At 49.4% G+C, this 24294-nt stretch overlaps 2 protein-coding genes across 2 annotated transcripts in view; one reads left to right on the top strand and one right to left on the bottom strand.

Annotated features, from left to right (window-relative positions):
• Window positions 1-10142, bottom strand: part of UBE3B (ubiquitin protein ligase E3B) — a 48105-nt gene extending 37963 nt beyond the window's left edge. Inside the window, exons 1-8 of the mRNA XM_014867754.3 lie at window positions 10004-10142; window positions 7061-7157; window positions 5570-5751; window positions 5301-5421; window positions 3884-3943; window positions 3377-3481; window positions 1485-1581; window positions 414-499 (exon numbers count right to left, since the gene is read on the bottom strand). Coding sequence (XP_014723240.2) covers window positions 414-499; window positions 1485-1581; window positions 3377-3481; window positions 3884-3943; window positions 5301-5421; window positions 5570-5730 — 630 coding nt within the window. The 5' untranslated portion in view covers window positions 5731-5751; window positions 7061-7157; window positions 10004-10142. The remainder of the gene's footprint in view (window positions 1-413; window positions 500-1484; window positions 1582-3376; window positions 3482-3883; window positions 3944-5300; window positions 5422-5569; window positions 5752-7060; window positions 7158-10003) is intronic.
• Window positions 10143-10390: 248 nt separating this feature from the next.
• Window positions 10391-24294, top strand: part of KCTD10 (potassium channel tetramerization domain containing 10) — a 27178-nt gene continuing 13274 nt past the window's right edge. Inside the window, exons 1-2 of the mRNA XM_014867759.3 lie at window positions 10391-10522; window positions 16706-16919. Of these exons, the coding sequence (XP_014723245.2) occupies window positions 10520-10522; window positions 16706-16919 (217 nt within the window). The 5' untranslated portion in view covers window positions 10391-10519. The remainder of the gene's footprint in view (window positions 10523-16705; window positions 16920-24294) is intronic.

Genomic DNA, 24294 nt, shown 5'->3' with positions numbered 1-24294 from the left:
TCCCAAGTACTTCCACACAGCGATTAGGTTTCTGACAATTCCCTGGAGATATGAACTGGCACAATAAGGTGCAGTGTCAACAGAAGGCTGTGTGAGGAGACAGAGCCGGAGAGAGAATTCCAGACACGAACCAAGAAGGAACCCGAGGGAACAGGCCCTGAGGCCTCCGCCCCGAGTTTCAATCTCAAGCGACTGGACCATCCCTGCAGGTAACAGAGAAGCACAATCAAGGGATCCCAGGGCCATTACCCTCCCTTCACACACGGCACAGCAACTCAAGGTAGGGGACGGAGGAGAGGACGCCAGGCATTAAACTCCTCCCGTAAAAGGCGCTTCTGTAGGAGGGCCCAGATGTAGAAATCCAAGTTAAGGTATGGAGAATGCGGTTACTCTTAGGGGACGGGGTCACAGACCTGCAGCACAGAATAAAATCCACGCTGGTTGAGATGTCCCATTATATTTGCACAGATGTGGTTCAGGGCTGGTCGAAGACTCTCTCCTAAATGAAGAAAAGAGTCTGAGAAAAAAGCCCTCGGCCGTATGGAAACAGTTTACGCGGGCAGAAAATCCTGCTCCGGGCCCAAGGCCGTAAGGAAACGTGGTTTACTCTGGCCTGCCTTCCTCTCCCCTTAGGTCTGGTACCAGAGGACAGGGAGACGTCACCTCTCCGGAATTCTCAAGTGTCACCTCTCAGGTGATGGGTCCTATCGGTTCCCCAGCCAGAAGTCGCGTCCTGGCCTCTGAGCTCCTGGAGCACCTTTTCTACTTCCCTCGGAAGGCCTGGCATTCTTACTCTCTGTGGCTGCCTCCTCTCTCCTAGGAGAGGCTGTGTGGTACTAATCTTATGGGATCACTGTCATGTATGCGGTCCGTCATTGACCGGAACGTCGCTATGTGGTGCATAACTGGATTCAAGTGTGACTTCCTTCAGTCCTGTGAGGAAGGGCAGACACACAGCAGTTCAGCACCTCAAGCCCTCCCGGGTGGTGACCTTTTCTCTATCTCCAGGGCCCGCACATCATCGGGCACACAGTGGGCTACTTGCTGAATGGATGAATGGAGGGAATACACAAAACACGTAAGGCTAAGTACGATTTCAGGGGAGGAGGCAGCTTTACAATGCAAATTTTAGGGGTGAAATAGAAGTATTGGCTGCTGACTGAGCCTCCAAATCAAATAAGGCTTAAGTGAATATTATCACTCGAAGGCTGAGGTGCTGTGGGAGTTATGAAACCCGAGATCAGAGGGACCGTGCCTTTACGCATAAACCCCAAGAAGGGAGCGGGTCTAGCACACAATACTCAACATATTTTGGACGCTGTAACGCAGTCTGATGGGAAGCGCCAAGGGAATCTTCATTTGCATGGTCTCAGGGCCTTCCCTGAGGCCTGTGGCAGCAAAATGCTTCTGAAAAAGGTGAAAAGGGCCCCAAGTTCTCTGTGGAAATGCTACTTAGGAAAGATTTTCTCACAAGTCCCACATACCTTTTCCCCGGAGAATTTTCCACGTTGAAGTGTCTGTGAAGGTGACAAGCATTGTGAGGTACAGCGTGATGAGTCTGGAGTCTTGTAAAATTTCAGGCTGGAAAGCATAAAGAGGGTAAAACTAAGACACACGCCCTCTAGTCCCAGACAAGGGAGCAACCATTTTTCAACTTTTCCGAGTCTGCATTCAGGCTCAAAAAAGTGAGTCAGGATTATAAGTAAGTCTTTATTCTTTTTCTCTTGGGGAATGACCATTTTAGGAGTTAAATGACAGGGATTTCGGCACCCTAGTGCTTGACCATGTAATATGAAATACTCTTGGGAAGAGAGAATTGAGAACTCTTGGAAAACAAGATGACCAGGGCTGGCTTGCTGTATGTAGGCATCTACGTACCTATGCATGTACGTACGCAGGAGCAACAGAGTAGAAATGCAATGGAGCATAATAGGGACTCCAGGCTCAGGCTTCTGGCTTTACCAGTTAACTAGCTGTGTGATGTTGGGCAAATTTCTTAACTTCTCTGTACCTCAGTTTCCTCCTCTGTTGACTAGGGATATTAACACTGCTTTCTTCATAGAGTTGAGAAATAAAGGGATTAATGTATATAAAGCAGTAAGAACAGTGCCTGGCACATAGATAACTCTATGTAATGTTGGCTATTATTATAATCATGATTATAATTCATGCTTGCTGCCAGGTCAAGGCCAAGAGAGCATTCCCAAGAGATTCTCAAGAGAGACGGCTGGGAACGGATCACTGGGGGCTCTGGGGACATTTGCTCCATCGCTCAGCTGCTTCCTGAGTCCTTGCCAAGCCTCTGCCCCTAAACTTCTCCCTCCCTACGTGCAAAGTGGAAATGGCTGCTGTTGGCATCCACTCACACCCCTGCCCACCTTCTCGTAACACAAGGGTGGGCACAGGACCAGGCTGGGCTGGCGGCAGTATCCCATCCCCCTTGTCACCGTGACCAGTTCAGAGTTGACACCAGGATCCCACTGGACTTTTACAAGTCCTCCCAGATTTCTGAACTGGTGGGGGAGACCTCCCTTTTGCCTTTGGTCAAGACAGAGTACGAATTTGAGGCCAGAACTGCTGGCTACCATGTTTACAGCAGAAGAGGACAAGCTGATTCCAAAAGGGAACAGAGATGAGAGAAAGGAACAAGAGGGAGAAGCCAGAACCCTTGGCTCTAGTCACCCACACCTGCCTCTTCCATGACTAAATATTCTCTTTCTGCTTAGCTTATATGTATTACTACCTGCACTCAGGTTGGGTTTCTGCACTTATAACAAGAGGCCTGACTAGTTTAATAAAATAAACTATAAAGTATTCTTTGTATCAAAAGAATGGAAAGGAAAACAACAAATTCCCTGTGGTAAGCACTGACCAATGTTTGAAATATTGTACATGAAAGAAAGGCTCATATTTAATTATCATTATTATTTTTTTTGGTGAGGAAGAGTGGACCTGGGCTAATATCTGTTGCCAATCTTCCCTTTTTTTTCCTCCCCAAAGCCCCAGTACACAGTTTTATGTGCAAGCTGTGAGTCATTCTAGTTCTTCTATGTGGGATGCTGCCACAGCATGGCCTGAAAAGTGGTGCGTAGACCTGCACCGAGGATCCAAACCAGAAAACCCTGGGCTGCCAAAGCGGAACTCATGAACTCAACCACTCGGCCATGCGGCTGGCCCCAAAAAGGCTTATATTGCTAACAGTATTGAACTCCCTCTCTCCTAGGACATGGGCTCTAATTATTCCTTATTAGACTCTCAATTATAGATCCCTAAAGGTACAGCCTATGAGGGAACCATGAGGACTCTGAAAACATATTGTAAAGGCCTCAAGTAGGAAGGCTATACATACAGTTGTGTTTTTTGTTTTTTTTTTTACCTTGAGCTGCTTAAGAAACTCACAGCAATACCACAGAATGTCTTTAATCTGTTTGATCCACAGGAGGGTAAGATCTTTGGAAAGTGCCAGGGACACATACCACACCTACAAGCAGGAAAAAGAGAAACGTAACAGCAGTTACAGGGATCAAATTACATACGTTCTGGCTACGGCAACGGGACCAATGAGCCAGGTCCAGTGCCAGGTAAGGCAGCAGGGATGAGCGGATGAATGAGCAGCAAGCAGGGCTTATTTTAATACTAAACCTAGAGATAAAATAGCCTAGTATAGGAATTTACCATTTTGAGTGAGACGCAAGAGTAAAACACAGCTTCTTGGATAATGAAGAGACCAAGGAAATCAGCGGTACTTTGTTAACGTTTTTGATCCATTACTTATTTGCACATGTGTGTGAATTAACAAAGTCATAACACTCAACAGGAACTTTCAGAGCCAAACAGGCTGACTTGAGAGCTTGTGGGACATTCCAGCTCCTGTCCCACTTACCTTGGGTTCATTCTCAGCATCCATGCTGCTCAGGATACAGCGACACAACTTCTCAAATCTCTGTAAAGAGGCACAATAGGGGTTAGAAATTCCCACAAGTAATGGAGAAATAGGAAAGAAGCGCATGTTTGGTGGGCACCTGGCATGTGCAGACATGACGTCAGATGACTCACACATGTGATCATATTTAATCCCTCCTCACAGATGTGGAAACTGAGCATCAGAAAGGCTAAAGAAAGGTCCTCACAGGGTGGCCCACAGGCTGGGGAAGCCCTACACACGTATTTAGATTGGGGCTCCTTTGGAAAGACAAATCCATCTGGAGAACTGGGCTTGGCTTCCTGCAGACGAGCAGCCGTCTCCTACGCTGTGCTCTCCTGTCTGCCATCTTGTAGGCACCACAGATACTGACTTTTGCCTCACAAACCGTCATATCATCACTTTTCCCTTGAAACGCAAAAGGAAGAAAACTGGAAACTGGAAACCATGTTCCACTCTGGCCATAGCAACCCTGGATCCACCCTTCAAAGTGGTGTGGTCCTGGGCGGCTGCCCCACCCCACTAAGCTGCAGTTTCCTCCTCTGCAAGCAGGGGCACCTCACTGTGCCTGCCTGTCCTAATCTATGTGACCGTGTGCTCACGGCCAGCATACTCCTCTCTCTCTTCCTGGGCTACAGGTTCCACGAGGGTGAAGACCTTGTCCATCGTGTCTCCTCCTGGGGCCCCAGTGCCTAGAAGAGGGTCTGGCACAACGTGAAGCTTAGCAGTAATGAATGTCTCACCCCTGGGGACACAGAGTCAATGGTATCATCAGTACTCTACAGCTGCCTCCTTGGAATTGTATTTTCTAGGCTGATCATTCTAATTCCAAAGGTACAACCAGCATGTTTTGCATGATTTGCAGGTTCTAAGACATTTCAAATTAGCTGCCAGTTTTTACAAATTAGAAAACTGAGTGGAAAGGTCTCCAGTATCTCCTTAAAAAATCAGAGTACCAGTCCACCACGGTCTGGCCCGAGCAGCAGCAGCGCCCTCTGGATGGGCGTGCCACAGACCCCATCCCTCCCTCTGACGTCCTCACCACCACCGCCTGTCAGTTACCAGTTATGAAGACTTGCATTATGTCTTGTCTCACAAACGGCTTCTTTCACTCATGTGCCTCAGCTGCCTGACTCCTGTAAGCATCCGAGTCCACGTGCTTATAAGAGTCAACATGAAAAGACTCGTGACGATTCCCAGAAGCACTGGACATAATCCCCACAAAACACGCCCCACGAAAACCAAAGGGCAGGATGTGGGAGACAGGACCCATCTCACAGAGGCGCCGTAAGGACTAGATGAGTTAATATTCAGAAAATACTTACACAAAGGCCTAGCAGACAGTAAGCACAATGCATGTTTGCCATTATTATTTTACCTCATTATCCTCTTTGATTCTGAACAAGAACAGCAGTTTCCTGGCAATCTTAAAAATACAAAGTGCACTTCTTTTACTGGACCCCGAGTCATCTGCTGTGAAAAACTCATCGATCTCTCTCCTAGGGAGGGAAGGGTAAAAAAGGACATTTTTCATTAGGAGCTCACAGGAGCTGGAAGGTTTTTAAGAAGTGTAAGCGAAAAATGCAATCTCTTCTTGCTATGACTTGAGAGCAAGAGAACAAGTGCTGAGGAGTCCGCAGTCCCCACCTGATTTCTCTCCGCAGTCGACGGCGACAGAGAAAACTCCGCACGTGGGCCTGAATGCCTACAGCGGCTCGCTCCCGCTCCTTCTGCACGAGTCTTTCCTCACGAGCCTGACGGGCCCTATCGATGAACCATGCTCTCGAGGTCTGAGAAACGGTGAACATGTTTGCAAACGTGCACAAACCCTGCAAGGAAAATGGCGAGTGGCTGGTGTAGGTCACTATGTGAAAAACATGTACAGAAAGGGGCTCACGAGCAGAGAGTTGGCAGGGACTTGGGTGGCAGCAGAGAGCTACTCAGGGCCCTCCAGCACCTTCCAAAGGGCTAACAGCTCTCCTGGCACAAGTTCCAACTTCCTATCAGCTCCTTTCACGCAACGCACCAAGACCAGCAGTGCTTTTCCCTGTATTAAATAATTACATTTCCTTAAGAGAAAGAGCACAGCACCTGGCATCAGGTACAGGCTCTGTAATCGTTAATGAACAAAGCACAAATCAACTTCATCCACAAAGCTCTAATTCAAACCAGGCATCCTCTAAGTCAAAGGATCCAAGATATTTGCATGTTCCGGAACAGTCCACAATACTTGGGACGCCAACACTGAGAAGTCAACTTTTATTCTGCCAAGTAAAGACTTGAGGGGAAATATCAAACATGATTATTTACTGTCCCCATTATTTTGTTTATCCATTCACTCAACAATTATTTACTGGTATCTACTTTGTGCCCAGCACAAAAGAAGCCTTTCATTTGTTTAAAAAGGGCCATGTTAACAGTAAAAACACTAAACATACATGATTCCAGAATGGAATACAATCCACTAAATTGAATACATTTGGTTTTATGTATAACATGTTCTGTCGTCCTTACTGTTCCCATCCTGCCAAGGGCTGATGAAGTCTTTGGAGCAGAACTGCTCCCATCCACTGACTGGTACATTCTGGACAGAGGCTCTAAATCATCCATTACATTTTTATCTAAATCCCCAGCCACTGTCTTTTCCCAAAGGGATGGCTTTGGCGATCAGCCTAGGGCACATAGCACTGGTCCATGGAGGCTCCCATGCTCAGATGACTTCTTTAGATGCTTGATAACTTTGTCATTCTATCCAAAATATCTAATCAGCCCAGCCGACAAAAGCAGTGAAATGAATTATTCAGAAACACAGACTTCTGGAAATCAATCTCTTTCTCAGGTTGCTTCCCTCAAAGCAGTGCCTACAGGAAAACATCATCGAGAATAAAAAGCTCAAGCGAGGCTCTTCTTATGTCAACATATCGAGGGACCTCTGTGGCCCCCTGTCAACGCTGATCCACATCTGTTAAACAACGAGGCTTTTCCAACACATAGGTCTCTCACCAGGACTTCTCAAAACAAATGAGCAGAGCCCTCCTGACCACAGCAGGGAGAGGAAGCAGGCAGGAGAGCAAAAGGGAGCAGCCTTCTGAGTCATTTACTCTGTGGCCCCCCCGTGAGGGACGTCTGCAGACTCACCTGAGGCCCCGCCCGCGACGCAGAAACGCCAGGTAATCATCAGTGATCTCGCACAGGACGCACAGCGGACGGCAGCTTCTCACTTCAGAGGAGGGGTCTTTTCCGGCAGAAGCAGAAGAAAAAAATCCAGATTTAGGGTTAAGTTTTATAAGCAGGGCATCATATATCTTCCTCACCGAGTAAAACTAATAAAAACCGTGCCTGGGGTTTTAAAACAACAACACTGTGTCCTCTTTTGTTAATGCCTGATCTACATGGTAGACATATCTCCCCAGTCCCCACACTTTACAGTGAATAAGTTGAAAATAACTCCAAAGAAGTTGTTAAATTAAAGGTATACACACTTTGTGATGGCAAGCAGGAATAACAGAGGGGATGGAATGTTAAAAAGCCATTGAAAATTATGTTGAACATTTTTAACAATATGGAAAATGTTTATGCCTAAGAAATAAAAGAAGGGCTGGCCATGAACCAGTATGATCCAAATTATATAATGAAAAAGAAAAATGCATGTGTACACACGGAGAGAAAACTGGGAAAAATACACCAAGATGTTAGGAATGGCTGTTTTGAGGCAGTGGAATTGTGGGAAACGCTGCTTCCTCAACTAGTCTGTCTTCTAACCTTTTTTTAAAAATTATTTATTTATTTTTTAATTAATTAAATTTTTTTTTTTGAGGAAGATTAGCCCTGAGCTAACATCTGCTGCCAATCCTCCTCTTTTTGCTGAGAAAGACTGGCCCTGAGCTAACATCCATGCCCATCTTCCTCTACTTTATATGTGGGACGCCTACCACAGCATGGCTTTTGCCAAGCGGTGCCACATCTGCACCCAGGATCCGAACCAGTGAACCCCAGGCCACCGAGAATCAGACCGTGCGCACTTAACCGCTGCGCCACCAGGCTGGCCCCTAGTCTGTCTTCTAAATGTACCATACGCTCTTTCCTCAACATGGAGACAGGCCCTCATTTGGGGGGTGGGGCAGAGAAGAGGGAGCCTCTTCCCTATGGAAAAACAGGAAGCTGCACGCAAACTGTGACTAAGTACGTACCATAAGACTATCTCAAGGCTTTCAGTTCTCTGGGGGGGGGGCCTTGAGGATAAGACCCCTCCCTTGAGATTATCATCCTCTCAGCAATGCTATGCGCTGGTTTCCGTTTCCACCATATAACAGTGTGTACTTTGCAGTTGTTCTAATTCTTTCTTATTCACCTCCTCTAACTGCATAGCATCTACTACAGTCCATCAAGCAAAGAAAACACACAATGAAGTACTTACGTACTTACTCTGCTAAACACCACAGAGAATCAAGGAAAAGGCTGTGTGGAGCAGAAAAAGCCTTGGATCAGACAAAGGTCTGATCCAGACTGGTTTTAGTTCTGACTCTGCTTCACTTGACCAAGCTACTTATCCCCAGTAGGCCTCAGTTTCCTTATCTGTAAATTGAGGATAATAACAGTACCTACCTCCTAGGGTTGCTAAAAGGATTAAATGAAACATTTACCCTTCTTGTACCTCAATTTAGTCGTCATGACACTGTGATCACGATTAAATAGAAAACTGTTCATAAGGAGTATCTGAAAGCTGACAGCGTATAAGGGAGCCTACTGCCTTGTCCTCAAGAAGCTTACAATCCAGTTAGGGAAACAACAATGACATACGTGGAAGGATTAGGAAACAAGGGGTTGGTGATAACCAAGATCATTTGAAAAGCAAACAAAAACATATTGATTGAGAATCCACTATGTGTCAAATCCCTTCTACATGATCTCATCCAATAGGAACAGCAGCCCTGTGAGATCATTTAATACCCTCCAGAGTCTATGTTAGACCATTAGCAAGGAGCAGAGCCAAGATATTCATACTAAGAGAGAGGACTCAAACTCTTCTCTACTGTTATAATCCCATGAGACTTGCTCAAAATCAGTCTTTCCAGGATGAGTTCTCTCATGGAGAACTACGAAAGAACACGACAGTCCAGAGAGCACTGTCCAGAGATGAAGCACCATAAATACCAACTGCTGACTGAGCCCAAGAGGATTCTCCCCATTTGGGGGGAATAGCTGGGCAGCCAGGTTTAATGACCACCACCATTTGTTAAGGGCAGATGATGTATCAGACACTGTACTGACATTCAACCGATTTTGTCTTATCAATACTATCAGATCTCAATAGTCTAATTTTTTAAGAACAGGCAATAGCTATCATTTATTGAAGGCTACAGCCTATCTAGTTGTGTGCTATTATCATCAATCCCACCTTCACATGGAGAAAATGAAATCTAGAGAGGGGACGTGACTTGCCTGAGGTCTCTGGGCTCCTGAATTTGAACTCACGTCTAATTGCTAAGCAATTATTGATTTTAAGTGGAACAGACTAGATCCAGGGACTCTTGCACTCACAGAACAGCAAACAAAAGCTGAGAATGCTGGCGACGATAAGTTAGAGCCAAATTACGACCAAGTTTTTCTTTATTGATATCATTAACACCAGCTGCCCTTATTGAGAGCTGACCGTCAGCCACGGTACTAAAACTTGTATTACACAACACCCTCTGTGAAACGAGCTAATTACTCCATTTTACAGAGGAGGAAACTGAGGCTCAGAGAGGCGAGGGAAGTCACCCCAGATCACACAGCGAGTGGATAGGATTTGAACTCCCGGCATATTTTCTCGGCATTAACAACCACAATAACAAATGTTTTTCACCCAGCATTAGTCCGTTTATAAAGGCCTATCGCCCCAGACATGAAAAGAGGTGGAAAAGGCCACGGAGAGACCCCCTGGAGCCCGAAAGCAAGCAAGCCCCCAGAGCCTGCCCCTCCGACCAAGCGAATCAGGGACCGGGCCCCAGGGCCACCTCCCTCAAAGTCCCCGGCCCCACCACCCGGAGAACTCACGACCCCGTTCCCACTAGCTACCCGCAGGCCGTAGACCTTTACCTGCTCAAGGCCCCCGCGCACGGGGTCGGCGCCACAGCCACCGCAGCCTCAGCCTAATACCCCCAAGCTCTGCCAGACCCGGGGCAGCGGCCGAGGCCCGACCGCCATCTTGCCCCGGGGTGTTCGCTCTGAGAGCTCCGCCGGGCAGCAACTACCCAGTTGCGGGCAACGACAGTTCCGCAGAGCCTCTTCGCCCGGGAAGGAAAACCTCCCTACACCTGTCCTCCTCTCCGGAAACTGAAAAAAGCGGAGCCTTCAGGAGCAGGATAAAGGCCTGACTCAGCCGAGAGGAGATGCACCCCACCCCAGGAGGACAGTTTGGAACTAAAGCGGCCGACGCCCTGCCGCACAGCGGACCCCTTACGAAGGCGCCCTCTGCGGGGCGGAAGTGGGGAGCCCTCTGCCGACAGCGGAAGTTCCCGCCCCGGCCCCGCCTCCGCCCCCGGCTCGTGCGAGCTGGGTGTTTCCTGCCTCTCTCACTCCGGGCTTCGAGACTCCGGCGTCCTCCGACTTTTCATGGTAAGCAGGGCGGTGGCCGCCGACTGGGGCTTCTGGACGGCCGAGAGAGCGGGGCAAAGGCCGAGTAGAGGGGACAGGGACCCCGAGGAGGGGGTGAGATGAGGGGCTGTCGCCATGGGGGAGAGGCGGTTGGGGGATTGGATGGGGGCGAGGCCGGGGATGGGGGAAGGGCTTTGGGTGGAGAATTGAGAGGATCCCTGGCTGTTGGGGACCCCGGGAAAGGGCATTTGGGTTTGGGGAGTAGATGTGTGTAGGGGTGAGTAGGGGAGGGCAGTCTCTGAGTCTTGAGAGTTTGTTGGAGGTGGGAATTGGTGATTTGTGGAGAGAACAAAGAGATTCATTGAAGATGGACATTTGGGGGGGGGAATGAGGATTTAGTGGAGGTTGTGAAGGCGAATGGGTAGGTTATAAGAGGGCGAAGTGGGATTCCTCGGGGCGGAGCGTTTGCGGTTTTTGGAAGTTGTGGCTGGAGTTTCTGGGTTTCGGAACGTCTGAACACCTGGGCGAGTGGAGTGGCGGAAAGAAAGAGAGCGAACCGGCGGGCGGGTGTGAGTTCGGTGCTTGGAACTCCGCGGAGAGATACCAGGGGCTTGAGGTCAGGGTGCCCTCGCCACGGAGTCCAGTGCCTTAACTGGGTACCTATCCAGTCACTTCCGTTGAGGCCCGAAGTGGCCCCACCTAAGGAGCTGGAGATGTTTCACATGCTGTCTCCCAGTTGTGGGAAGGTTTGTGTGCTTGGAATCCTTCAAGGGTCTGTTACCTGAATTAGCTCTTTGTCCGTGGGTGGGAATGATCAAAGTTCGGTCCGTATTCCTCCTTTTACTTGTGTGCCGCCTGTTTCTTCTCTAGAAAGTGCTGTCTTTAAGGAAGATCAGGCCCAAGGATACTGCTGAAGAAAAATTAGTCAACCTGTATTTGACTTGGGTCTGCTCCATTTTGTGCAAATTAAGGGCCACCTGAGGAGAAGGCAGCACAAACCCAGTGGTTCTCAAACTGTGCTCCCCAAACCGGCAGCATCACCTGGGAACTTGTTAGAAGTGGCCAAATTTCTCATCCTGCTCCAACCACTGAATCAGTCTGGGGGTGAGGCCCAGCAATGTTTTAACAAGCCCTGCAAGGGATTAGAGTAACAATTTCTTGATTTGGGCTGTATGATGGAAGGGGCAGGAGAGTGGGAGTCAGAGAATTCTAATAGTACTGTTTCTTAATTTCTTCTCCCAAAAATGTGAGCTTCACGATAACATTTTCCTCACTGGACCATTGAGAGAAATGGGCCAAAAGTTAGTATGCTAAACACAGGAAGAGAAGAGAATTCAGCAAAACACTCGGAAATAGGCAGTAGCTGTCCTATATGTAAGTTTTGGGTGCAAAATAATGGTACGATTATGTGGCTGGGTGAATTTGGTTGAAATGGACAGCAGACTTTTCTAAGTTGTAGAAATGCCCCCAGTTTGGGGAAGTTTTATAATTCGCCTCAAGGCAGTGACTCTTAGATCTAGCTGGTTAAAGAAACACCTTAGCTTTGTGGCTCTCGCCTCTTGCTGCACGTAACATCACCTGCAGAGCTTTCTAAACTAGTTTGAGCTGCCATGCCCCTCCCCTCCCCAATTTGATTACTTGTGCTGGGGTGAAGTCCAGGCATCAGTGCTTTTGCTTGTTTGTTTTGTTTTCTGAGGAAGATTGGCCCTGAGCTAACATCTGTGCCAGCTGTCCTCTATTTTGCATGTGGGTCGCCACCACAGCATGGCTATGGATGAGTGGTGTAGGTCCATGCCTGGGAACTGAACCCCAGCCATCAAAGTGGAGGGCACTGAAGTTAACCACTAGGCCATGGGGTGGCCCAGGCATCAGTACTTTTTAAGCATGCCCAGGTGATTCTAGTACAGCCAGGGCTGGGCACCTCTGGTCTTGAGGAAAGCTTGAGGGGCAGAAGGGAAACTACACTAAGGACTGGTTGCCAAGTACTTTAACATTCACTCTCTGAGGGTTGTTAGGAAGATTATGGCTTTAACTTCGCTTTACCAGTTAAGAAACTGACACTCGGTTCAACCACTTGTCTGAACAGCACACAGGAAGTGGTGGAACTGGGACTCAGTCCCCGTTGGCCGATCTCTCCATCAAACCTTCCACACGCACATTTCCCCCAACACACACATATGCATGCATGGGAGACAGGTCTGCAGAGATTTGTGTAGAAAACATCTGCAGGTGAGGGATTTGGTGCCTTTTTTCCTGTTGTACTTGCCCAGGTCTCCTTTCATGTCAACGGTCCCCCTCCAGCTGACTTTTGTTTTTAAGCATGCATACAGTTGCTTCCTGTCTGTGGCTCTGAAGCTGTGAAGTAGGGGCGTGCTTTTGTTTGTGATGCTGTGGTTTGTTTTTATGCCTGGGTGGGAATTCACTGGGCCAATAGAGCAAGAGGTTGGGGAGCTCCTCCAAGACCATGAAGTTAGTTATGGCCTAATTAAGGCATGCAGAAATTTGTAGAGTAGTGGGTTGCAATTTAGGCTGCATATTGGAATTACCTGGGGGAGTTTCCAAAGTTCTGTTGCCCAGGCCACAGCCCCAGAACAATTACATCAAGATTTCCATGGGTAGGACACAGGCATCAGGATTTTCTTAAGCTCCCCAGGGCATTCCTATGTGCAACCAAGTGGAGGGCCCCTGTTTAGAATCAGCAACAGTATACTCAGGGAAAATGGAAAAGAGAGAAGGCTTGACTTATCCATCTAACTGGAATAAACTTCTTTTCTGATTGAATAGAAACGGTAACCAATACCTTCAGTATCATTACCTCTCTGTTTCTTGTAACCAATTTTCCTCTCTCCTGTGCCAGCTCCCCAACCTCATTAATAACAAAATCAAACCTTTGAAACAAGTTAAAAAGCAGGATCCCAGTAGCGGTGGCCTCTGTAGAGAGGTTTGCTGTGAGAGGCTTGTTGTGTCCTCAGCTCACCGTAACTCAGGCTCAGGGACATGAACACAGCCAGAACGTTTTTTCCAAGGGCCTCTTCTGGTGTTGAGGAGACTGACCTTTGGAGGGGTGGGCTCCTGAGAGGTTCAGAGCTTTCTTTGTCTGTTCTGGAGTCTCAAGCTAGAGCAGGATGGTTTCTGCCTTCATCTCTTAGTGATTCAGTCAGCTGTGCATAGAGCTGGAAATGGGCTTCAAAGAGAAGATAATCTGAGACTTGGCGAACATTCTCAAATAGTCGTAGTTTGAGTGCTTCGTGTCTGAGTATTTGCTCTGAGCCAGGGGCTGTGTTGAGTGCTCTCTGTGGCATCCCTCACAGCAGCCCTGGGAGGCAGGTGTGGCTGTTGTCCCCATTTGATAGATAGGACTTGACTCAGATGACTTGTCCGGACTCCCAGAGCTGGGAAATGGCAAGGCTGGGGACTTCAACTCAGGTCTGACTTCCAAACCCAAGCCCTCAGCCACACATTGCCTCCCATCTTTTTTCAGAGCTTTTTTGAACTTTCTAAAGAAGGCGAGTAGGGCCCCCCTTCCTCAAGTTATATGTTAGAGCTCTGTATATACCAAGCATGACCCTTGATAAAATCATGGGCTCCAGGCGGGATTGCCACGTCCTTCATTTACTCCCTTACCAACTCACTTTGGGAAGTGACTGAACTTCTGTGGCTGTTATCAGAATCTCCAAAGCGGAAATAACAATAGCCATCTCCCAGCGCTCTTTGGATTTTAAATGGTCAAATGCGGTGGTAGAAAATAAAACAGTGGGATCTTCTGGGAGGGAGGAGTGGGAAAGGGGCCTGGAGGAGCTTTCTGGAGCAGTGGAAATGTTCTCTATCTTGATTGGAGGCGGGGTTACACAGATGCATATATTGACCAAAACTCATCCAACTCTACATTTAAAATGCACTTTATTGTATGCAGGTTATCTTTCAAAAGGTATTGGAAAGCCAAAAAGCAAACAAAATATACTTTATGACTTTTTTGTCTGTCTGATGGGAGGTGCCTTAAAAAACGTTACACCATTTCCCAAAAACATATTTATTTTTGTGTACATGTAGATTTGAAAGGGTACTTTAAAAAGTATTTCCATTTTGGGGCAAATTTCTTTAACTAACCCCTCCCCCCCAAAAAAACCACCCGTAACTATAAGCCTTTTTTTCCTCTCCAGGTCTTCACAGTTTTTAGAAACTCTAAGCCCATAAGCTCCTGCCATCATCCCAGGGACAGAGTTTTTCTGGGGGAAACGGTTGGTGATAACTGGCAGTGTTGGTCTCTGGGGACTGAGTTCAAAGGAAAGCGAAAAAGGAGTGCCTGCCACTTCCTCTTGGCCTTTCTTATATGTTTGGTGTCAGGCCACAGGGACCCCAGGTGAGCTAAGCCTGAGCTTTTGGAAAATTGCCGCCTTCTTACATTTTCCCTTAATGAAGCAGAAACAGTTTCTCGAGAAAACACTTTTCTTTCCAGGAGGCCATTCCTCCTCCATGTCACTCTGCAGGGCCTGGACACCAGTCCCCCAGTGGGTGATTTCCAGGCCACTCTTTTGGGAGGATGGAGGTCAAGAGGTTCACCATGGCCTGTGCTATTAGTGGTGGATGGCAGGTCGCCAGCTGTTAGTCCCTTTCCCATTCAAAAAGTAACACTTGTGTTTTACTAATTGTAAATGTAATAGGTGTTCCTTGTGGGAGATCTGGAAAAGATGAAAAGGCATCAAGAATTTTAAAAATAGTCCTTTTTCAGTATCGGGGTATAGTTTTAAAAGTTTCATGCTGTCAGTGCCCTCCGGTCAAAACCCCCCAGGAGCATACCTAATAGTCATACAGTCAAACTAGTCAAACAGTCTGTTTGTCAAATAGACAAACAGAACTGGGTTTATTTACTTGTTGCCTTGAGGGAGAACAGTGGGCCGTTTCAGAAAGAGGATTTGGGCTGGTGTTGGGTGATTTGGGGGGAGGTTCAGGGAAGTGGGGCTTTGCTCTGCATTGGATGCTGTCAGGAAGCAGGACTGAGGCTGTGGTGGGGTCTCAGTAATCCCCGTTTGGAAGGTGGGGAGAATGGAATGGGGCTAAAGCTGTAGTCGGTAAAGCAGCAGCAGTGACTCATAGTAGCCAGGATACGGGGATGTCTGCTCATTTTTGGGTTTTGGATGATGTTCTTGTTTTTGTCTGTGTTCAGACATAATTATGGAGTGGTCTTGTTTGTGTCTCGATCCATCCGTCAGCCACTGAGTGGCCGTGTCTGATGGTGATGTGCTGCGAAATCGTTTGTGTTCAGTGGGGACACCAAGGCCCAGATGTGAGTGCCAGGCCAGGTCGTGGCCGTCAGGGGCCTCTTTCTCAGTGCTGTGCCCCAGAGTCGGTAAAGAGTCAGCCCACTCTTGGACATCTCCTCCAGCTGTAGAATTTTACCCACTCAATAAACGTTTTCTCTGAGTACGCATGTGCCAGGTGCTTGTCTCCTTTCCTCCCCCTGCTTAATCAGACACATGTCCATTTCTTTGAGATCTACCCGATAGCTGGCAGTGCTGTTAGGAAGACATCATCGGATCTTGCTGTTTGGGGCGGTGCTAGTACAGGAAGTCTCTAATTTTGCAATAACTTGCTTCCAAGAGCTCTGATTTCTATTTAGTCCTCAGAAACATTTTTTCCTTATGGGAAGTATTAAGAAGGGTTATTGGGATTCCCCTCTATTTCCTAAAAGCTTATTGCATCTGTAATTCACCTGAAAGGTGGCACTTTTAGCTGTTCAGTGGTGTGTGGCAATAAGGAGATGAGACCTGGGCAGTGCCTTAGGCTGCTTTAGGATGCAGGCAGGGTGTTCATTTATGTAGGCAGTGGGCAGAAAGGAAGTCCTTGGAACACAGGAGTTAGTGGCAAACTTGTGTCCATGGAGTCAGCAGGTGAGGTCAGTATATGAGGCTATCTGGGTGGGGTTTGGGGCAGACTGGGGAATGCCCCAGCATTCCATGGGGGGCAGCCAGTACCCCGGCTCCGACCAGTTGTTGCCCTGCTGGCCCTGTTGGCCTCTGATTTTAAGAGAAGCCAGAAATCCAGATTTTTCTGTGGACTCTCCTGAGTTGTCAGCGTTGGGAGCAAACTTTGTTTTAAGTGCAGTGTATACTTGGACTAAAGCAGAACACAGCTGGAGGCCGGATTCAGCCAGCTGGCTGAAAGGCGTCAACCAGGCCTGGTGCCCTGTGTCTTCTCCCCTGGCAGGAAGAGATGTCAGGAGAAAGTGTGGTGAGCTCAGCGGTGCCCGCAGCTGCTACCCGCACCACTTCCTTCAAGGGCACGAGCCCGAGCTCCAAGTACGTGAAGCTGAACGTGGGCGGAGCCCTCTACTACACCACCATGCAGACGCTGACCAAGCAGGACACGATGCTGAAGGCCATGTTCAGCGGGCGCATGGAAGTGCTCACCGACAGTGAAGGTAAGCCCAGCCTCCAGAACTTGAGAAGGCTTCGTTCTAGTGTGGAAGACCAGCATTACATGGGCAGCTATCCTCACAGTATGGGCTTCCTGTCATGCTCAGTGTTATCACGGTGTGCAGGGAGCCCTGAGAGGGAATAACTGGGAGACTGGGTCTCATCTGGGGGATGTGGTCAAGGAGGGCTTCCCTGAGGAAGTGACATTTAAGCTGAGACCTGAAGATGGGTAGGAGTCAGCCGGACAAGGACTCATAGTCTTGACTTAGTTGTTGATTTGCTGTGTGACTTTGAGAAAGTCCCTTCCCCACTCCAGGCCTCAGCTCTGTAAAATGGAGGCTGGACTAGCTGTCCTTGTTGGTTTCCTTCCAGTTCTCTCACCGATGGTTCTGTGACTTCAGAGTGAAACGCAGGTGTGAGAGCGGCATGAGCATTTTCTTTGGGCCCTTGGCCTCCTAGGGTGGTGTCCTGACAGAGACTCACATCTCCCCATTTAGTGTCTGGTGATCCTAATCAAGTTGTTTAACCTGTTCGACCATCTGGGGAACGGGCACAATGATACCCGCTTCGTGGGGCTGTCGGCACATAGCAAGTAGTCAATAGGTGTATGTTCAGTGCTTGGGTTTTTTTTTCTTGGAGAAAGTCATGTTAGTAAAAGGCAAAGAACTGTTTAAAATGGTCCTCCCATACCTACTTCCTACCCAGTTGGAACAATCAAGAGCACCTGGCAAGGGGGACCATACTTACCTGGCTGGGTTTACGGGCAGGTCATGTGAGGTTTAAAGATGGCCCTGTCCTTCATTCCTTGGCTCAAGATTACTTAAGACCAGGCCAGACCACAGGCTGACTTGACCCTGCCCTACCTGTTCCTGAGGCTGGCCTCCATGCTGATGTCCATGCCTTTCCAGGGACAGTGTTCCAGGGAGGGTGGGTGAGTTTTGACACAGTAGGTGGGATTGGGGGCCCTAAGGCTGGTGTGTACAGTGTGTTCTCCGATCCTAAGAGGGCCAGAGCTTGGGCACTCTGCTGGTTGGGGTGTTGCCCTCTGTGTCCTGGAGGAGGCCAGGCTGCAGGGCTCACAGTTCTGCTTCCCTGGGCTTCCCGTGAACTCTGGCTTCTGGCCCAGCAGCAGGTAGATGAGGTCGGAGCCCCAGAGCTGCCTTCTGTGTCTCAGCCAGAGCTTTTTATGAGTGGGAGGATCCCCTTTGCTCTGCTACACCCGGCACTGCCCAGGAGTATTTATGGAAATCGAGACAATAGCGCCCTAGCTGCAGAAGGAAACAGACCTTATCTGAGAACCCAGGATTGTTGTGGTTTTTCTTCCGCCCTACCCAGTCTCTGGTGTGGCTCAGGAAAAGCGGCTGAGTCGCTGCGGAAGCAAAGAGGAAGCCTTGTCTCCTTGAAAGCCTTGCCTTGGTGGCCTAATGCCATGTCACAAAAGAGACAGAGTCCTCGAGCTCCACATCCCCCAATGGGAGCTGCGTGGGAGTGGTACCAGTGGGCCTGCTCAGCTTTCTAAACACCAGGGAAAGAGGATGTCCTTTCCCTGGTGCTCCCTGGAAAGCCCGACGTCTCCAGGAGGCAGTGCTGTCTGACACTCCAGGCCCCAGCTGTTTTCCTTTCACTAGAACTCTAGCCCCTCCATGTCATGATGAAAAGCTCACAGTCTGGCATTTTATGGTGTTATTTCATTCAAACCTCACCCTGCCCCTCTGAGGAGTGGGTGTTGCTGTTACCGTTTGATGAGTGAGAAATGCACGTCTCAGAGAGGTGAAGCGCTTTCTCTAAAGCTATGGGGCTAGAGAAGGTGGAGTGACTGAACCCAGGACCTGTTGGCTCTTCCCGTCTGCTGTCCGAGGAGGATGTGAGCCCAGCCCCCAGGCCAGGGCGCCTGAGTGTGGCAGCCTTATGGGCCAACCTCTCATTTAGTGCTGAGGGCCTTTTGGGGCCTCAGAAGGCCTGGCGTGTCAGGCTGGGTGGCTGGTCCTCCAGCCAGCGCTGTGCCAGGCAGAGCAGTCCCGTTGGCCCCTGATGAGGACACTGCACAAGTTGAGCCGTGGCCCGATGTTGCCTCAGGTTCACCCTGCCTGCATTTCACGGCTTCATCCTGGCTTTTAGTTAGGAAGCCTGTTAGCTGCAGTGAAGTTTGCCACAAACAGGCCGAAATGCCAGTCCAGCAGTGTGGCGTGCCGGTTAAAGAAGAAGGGCTCTGAAAGTGCAGAACGGTGGGTGCATGGTGTTGCCAGAAGTCTGTGCAGTTTGCCTGAGAAACTGGTTGCTTCCGGGCAGGGGGCCTGGGGTCCAGGGCGGGTGGCAGACTCTCTTGTGCTTCCTGCCCTTCTGCCTGTGTGAGCTTCGTATCGTGTGTTTGTAACTCCTAAACAGAGAGGAACAGGGGTGTCGGGGTGAGATGGCCCTGGGTTTTAGTCCTGCTCTGTCACATGGTAGCAGTCCCGGCTAACATTATGGAGCTGTTTCTGTGTGTCAGACATTGTGCTAATTTAAGCTCTGGTGATGTGACATTGGGCGAGTGAGTTTCTGTCTGAGCCTGTTTCCTTGTTTCGGATTGTTTGTGACTGATGCTTTTCAGGGTCGTGTGGGATTAAATGAGGATTTTAGAGAGCGCTTGGTGGAGTGCCTGACACACTGGGAGACTCAGTAAACGGCAAGGTTCTTCATTGATGCACCTGCCTGGGGCAGGGTGTGGAGGCAGAGGCTGGGAGGGCTGTGGTGGGGGACAAGTGGCCCGCCTGGCCTGAGGGACGAGTGTGCTGCAGTCCCAGTTACCTGCTCAGTGGGGGGCTTTTCTGAGAAGATGAGGACCCTGTGGCAGTGAGCAGGCCCCGCTCAGACTCCTCCCCAGAAAGGTTCAGTTCTTGCAGCCCCAGCTTTTTACTCAAGTCCTCATCAGTGTCACCCTTGGTCAGTGTCGCCATTGGCCATGGATTCATGTGGCACCTTTTGTAGTAAGAGTTCCGTCTGTCACTCACCTGTAGTTCCCTGCTTCGTCCCTGTTGCTTGCTCTGGCACTTTCCCCCCTCAGATGGTTTCTGGTCTCTTGCTAATGTTTTGGAAGGAGGGCGTTTGTAAACCAGATTAAGGAAGAGTCATTAATCTTATTATTAGCACACTTCCCTCAAAAACTAGTGGGGAAGTCAGTGTGGCGTGTAGAAACACTGCCAACTCGTTTCCCTGAGGTCTCAGGCCTCCTGCCGTTGGTAAAATTCTGAAGTACACTGAGAGCTTAGAAATTGTGACTGATATGACAGACTCCCCTGTGCCCCCGCTCAGACAAGGCGTGGAACGCTCCCTGGACTGATGGGGCTGCTCCTTGCCTTCGCTGTTTGCCTGTCTCCCTTCGGGAAGTAACTGCTAGCCTGGCTTTGGGGTCACCAGGTAGACATCAACCTGGGCTGCACAGCGAGTCAGCCTTGGAGCTAAATCCTGCTGCCTGGGTCCCCCCAGAAAGCCAGGTGTAGCTGGGCAGGGCGTGGTGGGGCATTAGGACTTTGAAAAGGTCTCCACGGATTCTAACGTGCAGCCAGGGTTGAGAACCACTGTTGAGGATCTTTCCATGAATTGCATTTGCTACAACTGTTTATGTCCCTAGACAGTGTCTCATTGGTGTGTTTCGAACATTATATAAATGGTGCTGTATTGTCTGCAGGCTTTTAGCTTTTGCTTTAGTTAGCATTACGCTTGTGAGGTCAGTCCATGAATGAGTGGCTCTAGTTCACACATTTCCCTGCAGTCGAGGGGTCCGTTCTAGGAATGCACTGCAGTTTGTGGATCCACAGTCTGTTGATGGTTATTTAGATTGTTTCCAGTGTTCACCAGTAGGAGTATTCTCATTCTTGAACCCTCTCCCTGTGCATGTGAGTTTCTCCAGGGCAGTGCTTCCCAACCTTTGCCACAGTGTGGCACACTGGAAATTCCTATTTTTACTTTGGTAAAAGAAGAGGCTTTGGACTTCCCAGACCCCAGCCAGCCACATCAGGGGCTGCAGCGTTAAGGTCTTACCCACCTTTGGGAGCTCTGTCCTAGAGTTTATTTCCAGGAGGGGATTGGGGATAGCACCCTGGGCTTGATTAGATGTTAGCAGTTGTGTCAGTTTACATTCCCCATAGCAGTCTGAATTTTTGCCGATACGGGGCACTGTCATTTTTTTTTCTTTTTTATGCTGAGGAAGATTCGCACTGAGCTAACATCTGCTGCCAATCTTCCTCTTTTTGTATGTGAGCCACCATCACAGCATGGCCTCTGACAGATGAGTGATGTAGGTCTGTACCCGGGAACCAAACTCATGGCACTGCAGTGGACTGTGCCGAACTTAACCAGTAGGCCACCTGGGCTGGCCCTGTCACACCTTTTAGTTATTGCCAATCCCGTGGTTAGGATATGATGCTCTGTTATTTTATTAAACATTTCCTAATTTCTAGGGTGTTGAGCATCTTTCTATGTTTATTGGTCATTTGTGTTTCATCTTTTAGCTGCCTGATAGCATCTTATTTACGCATTTTCATGTTTTCCTTTTTTTTTTCTTTTTGCTTTGTATAAAAGTATATATTCTGGATCCTCTCTCTTTGGTTTTATGTTATAAATGTTTTCCCCCAATCTGACTTGTCTTAGCTTTTTTTAAATTTTTTTGAGGAAGATCAGCCCTGAGCTAACATCTGGTGCCAATCCTCCTCTTTTTGCTGAGGAAGATTGGCCCTGAGCTAACATCCATGCCCATCTTCTTCTACTTTATACGTGGGACGCCTACCACAGCATGGCGTGCCAAGCCGTGCCATGTCTGCACCCGGGATCTGAACTGGCGAACCCCGGGCCGCCGAAGCAGAACATGTGCACCTAACTGCTGCACCACCGGGCCGGCCCCATTGTCTTAGCCTTTTTAATGGTGTCTTTTGATACTTCAAAGTTTGTCGATTGGTTTTTACACTTAGATCTTTGATCTCTCTCTGGTGCTCCAGGGATGATTTTTGACCCACAGGGGACATTTGGGACTGTACAGAGACATTTCTGGTTGTCACAGTTGGGGGGGTAGGAGTGCTGCTGGCATCTACTGGGTAGAGGCCAGGGACGCTGCTGCATACCCTGCAGTGCACAGGACGGTCCCTCCATAACAGTTATCTGGTCCAACATGTCAGTAGTGCCAGGGCTGAGAAATCCTGCCCAGAGATTCTGATTTAGGAGTGAGGCAGCTTCCGAGAATCTGAATTTGTAACAAGTACTTTAGGTGACTTAAGAACAGGCAAGTTTAGGAACCACAAACATAACGAGGATAAATACCTTGGTATGGAGAGGAGAGGTCAGTGAAGGCTCCCTGGAGGAGGGGAGGGAGGGGAAGGGGAGAGGAAGTCCGTGGTGTGCTGGCAGGGCTGGGAGGAGGCGAGCCTAGTGGCCCGGTTTCCCTGACCCCGAGAGAAGCCTCCTCTGGGGTACCCTGAAAGCCATGCAGATGCCCTCCTGGGTGCTGGAACAGGCCACCATGGACGCTGTCACTGCTGCCAACGCTCCAGCAACGATGAGATGTGGAAAGGGCTTGTCGGCAGAGACCTGATTTGAGGGCTGCCAGTAGACCCGGCATTGCGCTGTGTGCTTCCTGTACGTTCTCTCATCAGACGTGTCTGCCGACCCTGTGAGGCACCATTTTTAGCAGACAGAACTGCTAGACAGAAAGGTTAAGAGAAACGCCCACGTCATCCAGCACGTAGGCACAGAGCTGGGCTTCAGCAGAGACCGGCGCTCTTTTCCGCTGCGCTGTGTCTGTCGCAGTGCCCCAGAGCCTGTCTGCGCCCCGCTCGTCCTCCCCAGGCTGCACTGACGTGGACAGCCTTCCCGTGTGCTCCGTGGTGGCAGGAAAGACGCCCCACAAGCGAGGAGCTGCTTCCCTTCCGTTTTTCTTCTTGCTAGGCGTTGGAGCTGTTTCGAAGGGACAGATTCCTGCTTTCAAAGCAACTAAGATATTTTAAAGTCAGAATGCTAATTGAAACCTCATGGAGAGTGCACCCGGCTCCTTTGCCCTTATTTGTCCAAACTATGATTCCTTCGCCGCAGGCATTTCCCAGCGGCATTCTTGAGCCGGCGCCCAGTGTCACAGTCGCTTATTCATTTACGGAAACTCTTGACCGTTCCTGGATAATTGATTTCAGGGCCCGCCCTCTTTCCAAGCAGCTGAGTTGTCCAAGCATCAGACAGAAGCAGAACGGTTTCTTCCCGGGGCAGCTGGGTGGAAGTGGGGCCATTTCTGTAAAGACTGAGGGCCTCCTTGTCTTCTCAGTTCCCGTGAAAGGAGTTTTCCTACAAGTTTCTTACTTGTTTTTTGTCGTCTGGTCCTGCCTCACTTACTTAGGGATGTCATGAACCTCTCTGAGCCTCTGTTTTGATCTGTGGAAAACTGAGGGGCATGGGCCTCCCTCAGAAAGAACTGTTGGGAAGATAATATGGTCTTTCCCTACCTGTCGATTCACTGGAAGAGAAGCACTGGACCCAGGGTGGGTTAGAGGCTGCAGGCTAGTGGCTGCGGACCCCATGCAGCCTGCAGATATGTTTTGGTTGCCCTATGGTGGGTTAATGACTGGTTTTTAAAGAAATTAGTTTACCATTCTTTAAAAATCGGGAGATTTCACAGAGAAATCCGCCTTTCTGGCTTTGCTTGGAACACCAGAGGCTCACGCAGCCCTGGGCCCACATTCCTGCCTGGCCAGTCTCGCCTGGAGCAGGAAGACCCCACCAACAGGGGGTGGGGCACTGCCCTCTGGACAGCCTGGGGTCTCTGCACCCGGCCCACCTGCACTCATTTGTCCTGCTTGCTCAAGGCCCCTGTGGCATCTGGGCTGCATGACAGATACTGAGTCCGTACCTTGTGTCTCATGCAGAAAGCAGCAGTGGATGATGGCCAGCAGTCACTGTCATGGTGATGTGACTGACCGCGCCTGTGAAGGCCTCTTCCTCAACACCAGGGTTCCACTCCAGGCTGCACGTTTGCGTTGTGTTTGCCCCGAGTGGAGATTATTCTTCCCGCTATACTTGGGAACCCGTCGCAGTGTGGAAGTACCAAGTGGAAGGCTCTGGAGGGAGGAGACCAGACCTTTAACCGAAGGCCCAGGAACCATGGCCTGAGGAGTAGCTGCCTGCGGGAGCATGGAAATGGCCTTGTCATCAAGTGCCCTGGTGCTTGTTGCAGAGTACCAGCTCGTGCACCAAAACCACGAGGGCACGCTTGGCTGGGCTGGATTTGGGGGACAGTGGGGGTAGAGGAGGTGAGCAGGCTTGTGACTCTGGGCATGCAAAAGGTGCCTTTGCTGCTCTTGGCTTTTGTTGGCCTCTGCCACCAATGCAGGGCCTGGGGGTGTGCGGGAGACTCAGGGCAGGGCT

This window comes from Equus asinus, chromosome 8, assembly GCF_041296235.1.
Source record: "Equus asinus isolate D_3611 breed Donkey chromosome 8, EquAss-T2T_v2, whole genome shotgun sequence".
In the NCBI taxonomy this organism is placed as follows: Eukaryota; Metazoa; Chordata; class Mammalia; order Perissodactyla; family Equidae; genus Equus; species Equus asinus.
This window is presented reverse-complemented; position numbering and strand designations above follow the sequence as displayed.